At 40.0% G+C, this 12,395-nt stretch overlaps 3 protein-coding genes across 3 annotated transcripts; 2 read left to right on the forward strand and 1 right to left on the reverse strand.

Annotated features, from left to right (window-relative positions):
- Nucleotides 1-4,055: 4,055 nt before the first annotated feature.
- On the forward strand, nucleotides 4,056-6,905 carry EAE97_010420 (uncharacterized protein; the record flags this gene model as incomplete). Its single annotated transcript, XM_038880935.1, has 11 exons — nucleotides 4,056-4,121; nucleotides 4,283-4,295; nucleotides 4,355-4,467; nucleotides 4,523-4,591; nucleotides 4,647-4,766; nucleotides 4,817-4,837; nucleotides 4,891-5,049; nucleotides 5,100-5,159; nucleotides 5,210-5,316; nucleotides 5,418-5,621; nucleotides 6,110-6,905. 11 exons carry the CDS (start codon nucleotides 4,056-4,058, stop codon nucleotides 6,903-6,905), a joined length of 1,728 nt encoding a protein of 575 aa, XP_038728329.1.
- Nucleotides 6,906-7,374: 469 nt separating this feature from the next.
- EAE97_010421 (uncharacterized protein) lies at nucleotides 7,375-8,436 on the reverse strand (the record flags this gene model as incomplete). The annotated part of the gene is made up of 4 exons (XM_038880936.1): nucleotides 7,375-7,563; nucleotides 7,622-7,689; nucleotides 7,736-8,100; nucleotides 8,159-8,436. 4 exons carry the CDS (start codon nucleotides 8,434-8,436, stop codon nucleotides 7,375-7,377), a joined length of 900 nt encoding a protein of 299 aa, XP_038728330.1.
- Nucleotides 8,437-9,499: 1,063 nt separating this feature from the next.
- Nucleotides 9,500-11,682, forward strand: EAE97_010422 (uncharacterized protein; the record flags this gene model as incomplete). Its single annotated transcript, XM_038880937.1, has 3 exons — nucleotides 9,500-9,645; nucleotides 9,709-9,908; nucleotides 9,971-11,682. The coding sequence occupies 3 exons, from the start codon at nucleotides 9,500-9,502 to the stop codon at nucleotides 11,680-11,682; spliced, it is 2,058 nt and encodes a 685-aa protein (XP_038728331.1).
- Between the last annotated feature and the right edge of the window lie 713 nt (nucleotides 11,683-12,395).

The following is a 12,395-nucleotide window of genomic DNA, read 5'->3' on the forward strand; positions in this document are numbered from 1 at the left end:
TTAGAAAGCTTGATTTAAATAATTTTCGAAATAACTCATTCACTAATATAACCCACTCACTAATAAACCATATTATATTATTTCGATATAACGTGATTTATCATCAAGTGAGCCACTTCAAAATACACCAAAATTAAGGCTTTTTGAATATTCGTATTTTAATAACTAATCATTATTTTAGAAAAAGAAAAAAAGATTAAATAATAATAAAAGTTTAGTTTTCTAAAAATCTAGTTTTTATATAAATATTTTCATTTTATATTAAAAAAAGTGAAAATTGTTACGATTTTCGTTACAAAAAAATATTCCTAATAATAATTCTTATATTAATTCGAATTTCTAATAAATGATGAGATTTTTGTAGTATTTATATAGTTAAATTTCATAGTTTTAATTTTTAAAAAATTCTATCAATAAATAAAGAAAGTGTACGATTACATACAGACGAATTTTGTATATAAAAATGATGACCCACTCGATGATATAATCCACTCGATGATAAATCACGTTATAAATAAATTGAATTATTGAAATTGATATAAATAATAGAAAATCAATAAAATGATTTAGAAAACTGAATAAAATATTTTTAATTATTTTTTGTAAAAGTTATAGGTTTTTAAAATTAGAATTACTGAAAAATTAAAAAAAGTAATTTTTTTGTATAAAAAAAGCATTATATATTAAAGATTTTGAAAATTTCAAACTTTAAATACTTATAACTTTATTCAAAAAATTACTAAAAATAATTTATTTATTTTCTAAAAAACTAATTATAATTAATATTTATATAAACAATTTTCAAATTATATCTTTGATTTATTAAAGAATTAAAAAAATAATTAATTTATATAGAAAAACAACATTTTTGCAGGGATTTTGTCACAAAATAGAGTAGTGTGCAATAAGCCGGGGGTACAACTCTTACATTTAGTATTTTTAGTATGTAACCTTACAGAACTCCCTGCGTCGAATCCCTCAATTTGGGGATTTCTGAAGATATAATTGGTTTCTTTCGATTTTCAGGGTCGATGATGTTCCAAGGGGATGATAATCAATTCATGCCAGCATATAGACCCACCTAATGAGTACCTGGCCTGGGTATGTACGAAGTAGGTATGTGTTCGAGTCGAACTTTGGATGAATATACAGAGGGCTCGAGAGAGGCAAGATCTTACTTACTACCTAGTCATATATGATTTATTGATATCTATCTTTCCCTTGCCCATTCGATGACTTCAGCTCGATGGTGATGACTATCTATTACTCTTTCCGTGGACTTGTCGCCATATTTGATATCTCCAATCCAATTCAGATACTCGGCCTCCATGGCAATGGCCCCCAGAGGGCCAGCGGAGCGTCATGTAACCTTACTACCCGGTATTCTTGTGAAAAACAAATATCGGTTGATGACTGATCTAGATAGATAGACATTCTAGACCATGTTACTCCATGCCATATACTTCTTACTGCAGTTCAGGGCTTTAGCCTCGAAAAGTGCTTGGTTATGACCAGGCTGGAGAGGATAAATCCTACCTATCTACAAGGTACTGGGTATTTTATATATCATATCTATTGTATCTCTACTGGTTAAATTGACCCAAGAAATGTGAGGAATGTCTGCAGGATCCCCGTTGAAAAGGGTCGTCTTGGGGAAAGTCAATTCATTCTCTTTGGCTCTCCACACATTGAAAAGGCCATACGTTTCTCAGCTTTGTCTCTGCCTCAATTGTATGATCCAAGCATGTCGGATCATCCATTCTTTCCCCGTGTGGTCACTTGTTGCATGATTAATGCATTCTCCAAGATATCAGGATGGAATATATTAAGGGGCGCTGGCGAAGGAGAGCAAGTACATGACAAGACAGCTTACGGGAACCATCAGGTAACACCCGCTATGCAATAACACCTATCACTAAGAGAATGATGAGCATGGAATCACGAGGAATTGGTCTCCTGTGTAAGTTCTACGATACGGTAAGTCATATGGATGGACTCTCACTTACGGGATAAGGGAGATAGAAAATCGGATATATTCGGGAGGCACAGAAAGTCCGAGAGTACATAGGTAGGTAGGTAGGTAGGTAGGTAGGTAGGTATAGACAAGCAGAAGTAAGATCCCTATTGCTACCCAGCTGTATATACAGCACAGTGAAATAGGAACACACTCGAATCAACTACTTTTTGCCTTCCTTCTCTTTCCTTTCTTTCTTTCGTGTTCGTATTCTTGAATTGCTCGTCACATGGAATGATATCATGAAGGCAAAATGTCTTGGGGAATTCTAGGTAGCTTTGACGAATACCTAGGTATGTAACGTTAACAAGTGGTGGTTGTGGCTTTCACAAAAGCAATACTGAATCAGGACCGATACAGTCCTCACTTCGGAAGCTTAGGTAGTAATGACGGGAGGGTTTTGATGAAACATTTCAGCAGCTTGCGTAACCTAACATAGGTAAGAATTTGAATATAATAAACAACAGCAATGGGTAGTAGATGGATAGCTGAGAAGTACCTAGGTAGTAGATAGTAGATAATAAATAGTCAAGAGTAGAGAGTAATGAGTAGATAACAGATAGTAGATGGTAAATAGTAAATAGGAATATAGATATATAGTTCTGTTGTCTCTTGAATCAAAAATGAAGCCAAAGGAAGATTTCAACTTATAACTACTAGGTACCTCCAGCTACCTATGTATATATGTATGCAGCTGTAACCGATGATGATTGGACAATCCCTTGAATTAGTTTACGTTTCTATAATTGTTATATTTTGATTACCTATCTAGGTATATAACATCTCCTTAATTATACCCAAGCTATGTTGTAATTCGCTGCTTGTCTATATCATTCCGTATTATGCTTGTGGCATATTACACTAAACCTAAAAGAAATGATCACCAAAACTTCTATCACTCACTTCCCTCACAACCCTTCTCGCCGCCTCAACCACCACCAACAACAACAACAACAACAACAACACCCACCAAAACTCTCCGAATCATTGAACCCTTCAATACCGTTCGTTACTCACTACCTACCTCCTTACTTAATCAACACGTTATCTGAATACCCAGACACCCAGACATTCAGATACCCCCACGATAAGTCAAAGTAGAAGAAAGATCAAAGATAAGAAAGATACTTCGGAACTTGAATCCATCACCTTACCTTACTTATGGCATGAATGATAACCAAGTCTTGAGAGCAAAGACGCGATAACTTTAATCTTGACATTCAATCAATTTCAACCACATATTGGAAAGAGGTAAGCAAAGTCAATGCTGATATCCAAAAAAAATTAATCTTCCGCTGCACTATGCCTTGGATTGATATTCCACTATCAAAGCATTGAATACCTACATACCTTCATTCCTACCTAGATAAACCTCTTCCGTAATTTTGGTAGGTTGAGAGGTTATCAAAAGTTACACAATCAATATGTGTGCAAGGCTTATTATACTTTTCTTTTTGCTTTTTTCTTGACCGAATGAATTATAACGGGCTGGAATGATTACCCGTGAACGCCTTTGGAACATTCGAACCCGTCTGTCTGTATTCTCAAAGCATGGCTGGTGTGGTGAAACGAAACACCACCAAACACCAAATACCAAACACCAAACACCAAACACCAAACACCAAACACCAAACACCAAATAATAAACATCCATCCCCATAATCACGTGGACTAATAATTTTCACTACTCCAGATTCAACTCAAATCTCGATGAAAACTTCTATCAAACCCGTTCTCGGAATCCATTACTGCAAGTCGGTGGAAACAACTTCTTGGTCAGGATATTGATTGACAGCAAGTGCATCCGCTTCATCTCATCTCGGGTTCCATTTTCATACTCAAAGAAGACATCGGTCCGTATTTTGAATCAAGTACTACAGAATCGAGATCAAGAATATTCTTTGTAGTATCAACTCCGAGACTTGGAGCCCTCCGACATTGCATCCTGCAACGCCTATCACATTTCAACCCGCATTGAACTCCATTCAAAATCTCCCAATAGCCAATCAAGTCCCTATTTACTCTGACTCAATCTGCAATCATGAGCTGGAAACATGGACATGGTGAATGGGAATTGCCGAAATTAAAAGAGGCTCATCAATTCACGGTAAGTTCGTACATCTCCAAACATGCAGCTACGGGTGTTTCTTGAAGCATGTCGGTGAGAATTGGATATGCTTCCAGCAACATTTTCTTCAACGCGCATCAAGGAAGATCCCTCGGTGAGTGGGAGAAAACCAATATCTAACTGGATGTATCATTCTTTAGAGTCTTCCTACCGGTATGTGATTACCCGTTTCGGTATCCCCTCATACCTAATCATGGCCTGACAAGTTGCAGAAAAACGTAAAAATGCTCCAACAGTCGAAAACAATGAATTTTGGACAGTCAAGTTTTATCCATACACTAAACCTGGTGTCGATCCCATGTATGCTGTGGTAGGTGGGAGACATGTAGGTTTTTCCTCTCCTTTTGATTACCACAACTACATTACTAAACTAATCGTAGATTCTAATATGTAGGCCTCCTACTGATAAAAAAGGAATCGAGATTGTACGATTAATTATCGACGAGGAGGTAAGTAGTTGATTTGAATAGCCATTATGGTTGATCATTGATACGAGATCTTTAGCCAGATACAGAACTTTACGCATGTTGTTGGACAAAAGATTTAGCGAAGCCTCTCCTTTGTGTAGCAGGACTCAATGCCAAAATCAAGATTTGGGATGTACTCTCGGGCAAACTTATTAGGGTGAGTGACATTGGTGATATCTTCGTGTACCGGATACTAATTATGATTAGGTACTTGTAGGACACGGAGGAGTATGATTACCAAGTCATCGTAAAGTAGAACTGTAAAGACTGATCAGTGACAGGCAATCAATGAATTGTTAATCTCTCCAACTGATCCTCATATATTAGCATCTTGTTCCAAAGATACTACAATTCGAATCTGGAGTTTAGATCAAAACAACGAGGAACACCCTTGTGCGGCGATATTATCAGGTGGCCATAGAACAACCATTCTGACGATTGTACGTCTATATCATTCATAAAATCATCTCAGATCACTAATTCACAAAAGGCTTTTCATCGTTCTGGTCGATATTTATTGTCCGGGGGCGAAGATTACATGATATGTCTTGTTAGTATTTATATTCTGGGGAGAAAACGACGATTTTTAACATGATGTAGTGGACATTACCTATCTTTCCAGATGAAAATACTGCAACAAATAAAGCAACAGAAATTCAATTTCCACATTTCTCGACATCTGAAATTCATACTAGTGCAGTCGATTGGTAGTTCCTCATATCTCCATCATCACCATATTCAATTCCTCTCTGCCCCTTCCTTACCTCAGGCCACGATTGAAAATCTTTACTGACATTCTCCACCCAAGCGTTCAATTTCACGATGATTCTATTCTCTCTCGGTCAGCATGTGAGGACTGTATAGTACTTTGGGATATCACAGGATTTGATTCTGAAGGCCGACCTCCAAGTCAAGATGAAGCACCAACTCAACATGAGGCTGCTAATGGAAGTGCAACTTTGACATGTTTTACGGATCCGACGAAGAACGATCCTTACGTTAGATTGATTGAGTATGTATTATTTTCCCCTTCTTTTTGTTTCTCATTTTTTTGTATTTCCCGTCCGATAGAAGACTTGTGATTTTGTTTCAATCCGGTGGTATTTATTCGATGCACGATGAACAGAAGTAATCTCTCTTTCCATTCCGATCTAATTTTACCATGGTACTAGTATCAATCTTATGCTGCTGGTCTTGTTCTTGATATATTACGGGGGCAAGCTCCCAAACCCCCAAACCCCCTCAGCTCGCTACGCTCGAAGTTTTGAGCGTGGAAGCTACATTGATCGTTAAAATAGTGTTCAGATGGACATGATTATGTATTATCAAGAAGAATATTTTCTCTCTGAATAGTCTGCCTCCACGGCAGTGGCCCCTGGAGGGCCAGCGGAGCGTCATCCAAGGGAATGCATGCTCCCTTAGATTTACATCGTTCCATTTCTATTTCTATCGCTACAATCATATTTTCAATTTCACCAAACCTGGACTGATTTCAACTAGATTTTCTACTCCAGGAACAGAAACTGCTTGGATTCGCTTCTCGCTTTTTGAAGGCATTCCACTTTCAAATCCATCTACATCCATCGTTCCCGATCAAAATTTGGATCCAAACACTGGCCTTCCTCAAATATCTCATTCTATACTCGCAATCCCTGCTCTTGGATCCAAAGTTTACTTCTGGGATCTCAATCGTCTCGTCGCTTATAACAAATACTTACGCTCTTTACCCCCGCACTTTACCTCTAAACATGAACCTGAATCACAAGGACCTTCTTTTTCATTAAATTTAGGCCTAACATCCGGTCAGCAAACACCCACTTCCGAAGACCAACTCCAAAGCAAAATGAAACGTCCCGCATTCTTAACCCCTTTCCGCACCAGAGGTAAAAGAGGAGGAGGCTTCAAAAGCGTCACCGATAGAGTACGTGACGCAAGTCCCGCAAGCTCCACCACCACCGCTACAAGCGGCTCAGGTCCATCCTCACATTCAAATATCGCCTCTCACCCTTCTCTCCACGCATGGAAATTAGAAAGTGTAGCTGCAGGCGAAGGCGCAAATATAGTGGTGGAAAAAATCCCCACAACCAGAATGGATATTAAATTGTGGAATCAGAAATATGATATTCGTCAAGCGTATCCGTTGAAGAGGTTGCTGCCGCATAAGGTCGAGACGCTCTCTGGCTGGAGCTTTATGGGCAGAGGCTGTGCGTGGAGTAGAGGGGGGGAGTGGTGTGTGGTTGCTGGGGGGGAGGGCGTCGTGGGGGTGTTGGGGAGGTGGGGGGCGGGGGAGAAGTGAGGTGCGTTGGGGTGAGGTGGGATGAGAAGGGTGGGATGAGATGGGGATTTATATTTATATTTGTAGATCTAAAAATGCACATTTGATTGATTAATTGATATCATACCCCATTTCGTTCTATCCAAAATCCAATGTTATATCATTCCTATACTGTTCCTGAATCATTGCTACATATCTCGCATCAGAATCCCATCAGAATCCCATCAAATCAAACCCAATTTTGAGAATGGGAATGGCAATGGCCATGGGTATGGGTATATGGAATCTTGAATTTATTTATTCGTTAGTATTCGTTTGTATGAATTACTAAACATGTTATCCACAATCTTTCAATTCGAGAGAGAGAGAAATATCCGACGTTCTGGAATTCCAATATTGTATTTATTTATTTATTTATTTGGAAATGATTCTGACAGGGGAAATTAATTTCATGGTACTCCTACACTCCGACAATAGACGAGACGATTTTCTATGCTCCGGTTTGAGGAGCGAGAAGCACGGGATAATTGAGTTCGAGAGATGCTTTGGGATTACCCTTCAACGGGACGAAATCGACGATGAGGGAATCTTTCACGGCAAAGACGGAGTCGTTTTGAAGATATTCGTCTTTGGAATTGAAGATTTGGGTTGTGAGGGGTTTGTAATTTTCGTGTTGGACCTGGGAATTGTATGTTAGTCGAGGGACATGTTAATTCAAGGTGGGAGCGGGAACTTACAATCAAATGGATATGTGCAGGTCGGAATGGATGTCTGTCTAATAGTTGTAGGATTTTACCAGCAGGACCTTGGAATGATTAGCTTTACCTCTTCAAAAATGACAAATGACATACCATCAAATGGGACGGGATATGGAGTTGGCTTTAAGCAATAAAATCCATAATGTCCATTCTCATCAGTCTTGAACTTTCCTCTCAAATTATGTTCCGCTTGTTCATCATCTTGTTGTTCATATAACCCGTTTGTTGATGCTTGCCATGCATCTACAGTAGCTCCAACTATAGGTTTTTTGGTCTTGTGATCTGTGACTGTTCCATGCATATATACTATCTCTCCATCATCCACTGCCGTTTGAATAATCGAAGATTCGTTTTCTAAGACTGGAGCATCGTGTCGGAAGAATGGTCCAAGAATCGCACTTGCGGTGGGAGCATCAACTGCATCTGCAGCTTTTTTGTATGTGATCTCGTCCACGAGTCTGTAGAATTTGTATGTTAGAGATACAGAGCGATACTCTTGAGGGAATGGAACCATACGATTCTAAGCCAATGACGTCGCAAACTAATTGTCCCTCATTTCTCTTATTGTCGCTCATCTTCCCCGCTTCATTGAGAAGCTCAACTCCCAACATCCATTCGTCAACTGTAAGTTCGACTTCTCGCGCAAAGTCGTGAACATGTTTGATGAGACAACTCATAACTTCTCTCATGCGAGGGCTAGTCTTGGGTCCCATTGCCTCAATGACATTTTGTGTGAAGTTTGGATCGAATTTATGTGAGGCAGTACCATTGGTATTTGCTGTTGCGCTGGCCATTTTGGATATATGAATAGGTAAGAGTGAGAGAAAGAGAAAGAAGAAATGATGACGATATATCGATCAATTCATGGAATCAAGTGTTGGACGACATTGAAATATATATCCGTCGGAAGGGTACTGCACTTTCGACGGATCATGGCGGCTTGGGATCAATTGTCCACGAAAAGCACAACTTCTCGGTCCACATAACGCGCAATATTTCTAATGGCTTACAATTGATGAGGCAATCAAACCTACATGTTACAATTGTTAAGTCTTGGACCCTGCAACACCCCACAGTATGAATGGATTTTCGGTGTCGACGGAATGAATCAGTAGATGAAGCTTGGGATGTGAAGGGGAGCTTAGGTAAGGGAACTTGGTGGGATCCGAAGATGAGTGACTGGAACCAATCGGAAGCTTGGTATTTGTGAGCTAACCAGGGACGGATTTCTCGGAAATCTCGTTACCTCCCCGATGATGAACCCCGCAATGATTTCATGTGCCGGTAGTGAACAGACGCTTTGATTCCGCAATCCCACGGTATGGAGAGGAGAGTTACAACCAATCGGTGTCAAAACAACATGCAATGTTATGTCAATTGCTCTGTCTGCACTTGTTTCGATCGTCTGAAAGTCTCAACGCGATACAATCATTCTTCTAAGCCCTGGGTAGGACAATAGGTAGTTGAAAACAGAAAGACCAAGATTATACACACGCTTGTCTGCGCAATGGCAATGTCACTTCCTTCTCTGGCCAGTAACGACTTCCCTTTCAAATACAAGTAAGCCGTGGCTTTATCGTCATCTGCATCACCAGGATTGCAAAGAATGCTACCCTTCGTATGCCATTTGTGGTCCTCATATGTAACCCCGCATCAAGCTGGAGTTGAAAGAACAGCTTCAAGTTAAACTATCGAGGAAACTCCGTGAATCATTACTTACTTCCCTTTCTAATACTTCAGTTGACCAAAGGTTTAAGCTTTTTTACGATATATCTTCACTACACTTCCATATTTTCTGTCTGTGAGACTTTCTCATTCCGAGGCGATCAAGAAAGATCTACGTGGGTATACGAAACAATGGATTTGACTCGGGAAACTTTCTCGAAAGTGGATGTTCTCATCATTGGAGCTGGTCCCGCTGGCCTTATGGCAGCAACATGGATGGCTCGTTGTGGAATCCATGCTCGAATTATTGACAAGAGAGGCACCAAAATCTTTACCGGGTATGGATTATCGAAGAATCCTAAGATTCACCAAACCCATGGACTAACATAAGTTTGTTCCAGTCAAGCTGATGGACTCCAATGCCGTACCTTGGAAATTCTTGATTCGTTTGGCTTTGCAGATAGAGTATGGAAGGAAAGCAATCATATGCTTGAGATTTGTCTCTGGAATCCAGACTCTGCAGGAGTGTTGAGAAGATCGGATAGAATTCCAGATACTATTCCTGGTATTAGTCGGTTTCAACAGGTTGTTTTGCATCAAGGTATGTACAACAGACTATTCCATGGCAGCAACAAGTAAACTAATATAGATGTCTCTTTTAAGGTCGTATAGAACAATTCTTTCTCGATTCTCTCGAAGAACATAGTAACATCAAAGTTGAACGTGGGATATTTCCATACACACTAGCATTTGACGAAACAAAAGCGGAAGATCCAAATGAATATCCAATTGAAGTCGTTTTACAACATCTCACCGATGATCAAGCTAACCCCAGGCAGAGTCAAGCAACACTAGATGGAGCAGCAACTTCCGATGGTCTCTTCCGAAGTAACATAGCTGCCGATGATGATACCGATGAAGTTTTGAGTGACGCACATGAAAATGAACTAACAGTGATAAATGAGACAGTCAAAGCAAAATATCTGATAGGATGTGATGGTGCACATTCTTGGACACGAAGACAATTGGGAATTCAACTCGAAGGTGAACAAACTGATCTCATTTGGGGTGTACTTGATATTATTCCCATTACAAACTTTCCAGATATTCGAATGAGATGTGCAATTCATTCTTCGAAATCAGGTAGTATGATGGTTATTCCAAGAGAAAATAAGCTCGTCAGACTCTACATACAGATCACTACAACGGCAATTGGATCAGAGATAGATCGATGGTCCATCAATCCCAAAATGATTTTGGATTCTGCTCAAAGAATAATGGCACCTTACAAAATAGATTACGAACACTGTGACTGGTGGACGGCTTATCAAATTGGCCAGCGAGTTGCCTCGAAATTTTCTCAATACGATCGTATGTTTCTGGCTGGCGATGCAGTACACACTCATTCTCCTAAAGCTGGACAAGGAATGAATGTTAGTATGCAGGATACATTCAACTTGGGGTGGAAAATAGCTGCCGTTCTTAATGGAACTGCTAATCGATCCATCTTGAAAACGTACGAATCTGAACGCCGCGCTGTTGCTCAAGAACTGATCACCTTTGACCATAAATTTTCTCGATTGTTTTCTGGTCGTCCAGCAAAAGATATTATGGATGAAGAGGGGATCAGTATGGAAGAATTTAAAGAGGTTTTCGAAAAGGGGAATTTATTTGCTAGTGGTGTATCTGTCAATTACGGTGCTAGTATCATTGTTGCCAAAGATGATGATGCTGCAGCACAGGGTTGTGAGATCGGAGTCGCTCAGAACGTTAACGCGAGAATTATAGGAAAACACCACTTGGCCACTAATATCCGAATCGGAATGCGAATGCCCAGTTTCAAAGTCCTCAATCAATCAGATGCGAGACCTTGGCATTTTCAAGAGCTTTTAAAAAGTGATGGACGCTGGAGAATTGTTGTTTTCGCCGGGGATATATTAAACAAGATTCAAATGTTACGAATACAAAATCTAAGTGGAGGATTAAAAACTCTCGTGGGGAAATATCTATTAGGAACTGATGGAACTGACTCGGCTATCGAAATCCTGATGATCCACAGCGCACCACGAATACAAATCGAACTTCTAGATCTCCCAGAGATCTTCCATCCTTTGAGTAACAGGGATGGTTATGATTATGACAAAGTCTATGTGGATGATCTTTCGTATCATGAAGGGTATGGAAAGGCGTATGAAGGCTACGGAGTGGATAAAAAGAGGGGTTGTTTGGTACTGGTGAGACCGGATCATTATGTTAGTTGGATCGGGGGGTTGGAGGATGATGGTGAAATTGAGAGGTTTTTTGAGGGGTTTATGGTGAAGAAGATGCGATGGTTCACAAAATTGAGAGAGGATTTGGAAAGGAACTTAATTTGATTGGTGAGGGTCTTAGAGTTGGAGTTGGGATGTAGTGGTTTGTGGAGCATGGGCTGTGAGTTATGGGACAGTTGCCATTCGATGAATATGTATATCTGTCTTATAACTTATCAGGTAAAATTGAATTAGAAGAAAGCTTCGAAATCAAAAAAACTATCTTTGGGTAGGCAGAATGCATATACACGCTCGTGCGAAGGAGTACTAAACATTTGCCAGAAATTTAATTTCAGGGCGGAAGTTCAAGCCGGAAATGAAGATTTCAAAGGGAAGAAGGCAGAAAATTCATGGTGGAGTGGAAATCAACTGTTCCGAGAGCGTCGGGTAAAAACAGCGAGCTCGCTGCGTTTTTAGATAGATATGCAACAGAAAGATAAAAAATTGGAAGTGAACCAATGGTAGAGACAGGTGAGGGAGGAGAGAATTTGGTGGGGAGTTTTGTTGCATATCTATCTGTAGATTTGAAGGGTGAGGGATTTGCTTTGAGAATTGCTGAAATTGGCCTGGGTCTTCTGCGGAAGTGGGGAGAAATCAGCTTGGGTCTCTTCGAAAGTGGCGAGGAAGGGGAGAGGGGGAGAGGGGGAGAGAGGGGAAAGAGGGGGAAAGGGGGTGGATCTCCTTGGAAATCTATGGAGGAGAGAGATCGTGTTGGATTTAAGCTGTGTGTGGAGGTTTTCTGGTCGGGGTTTGGTGGAGTGGGCGTGCGTTTTGGGAGG

The sequence above is a fragment of the Botrytis byssoidea genome, assembly GCF_014898295.1.
Source record: "Botrytis byssoidea strain MUCL 94 chromosome Unknown BBYS_027, whole genome shotgun sequence".
NCBI lineage: Eukaryota > Fungi > Ascomycota > Leotiomycetes > Helotiales > Sclerotiniaceae > Botrytis > Botrytis byssoidea.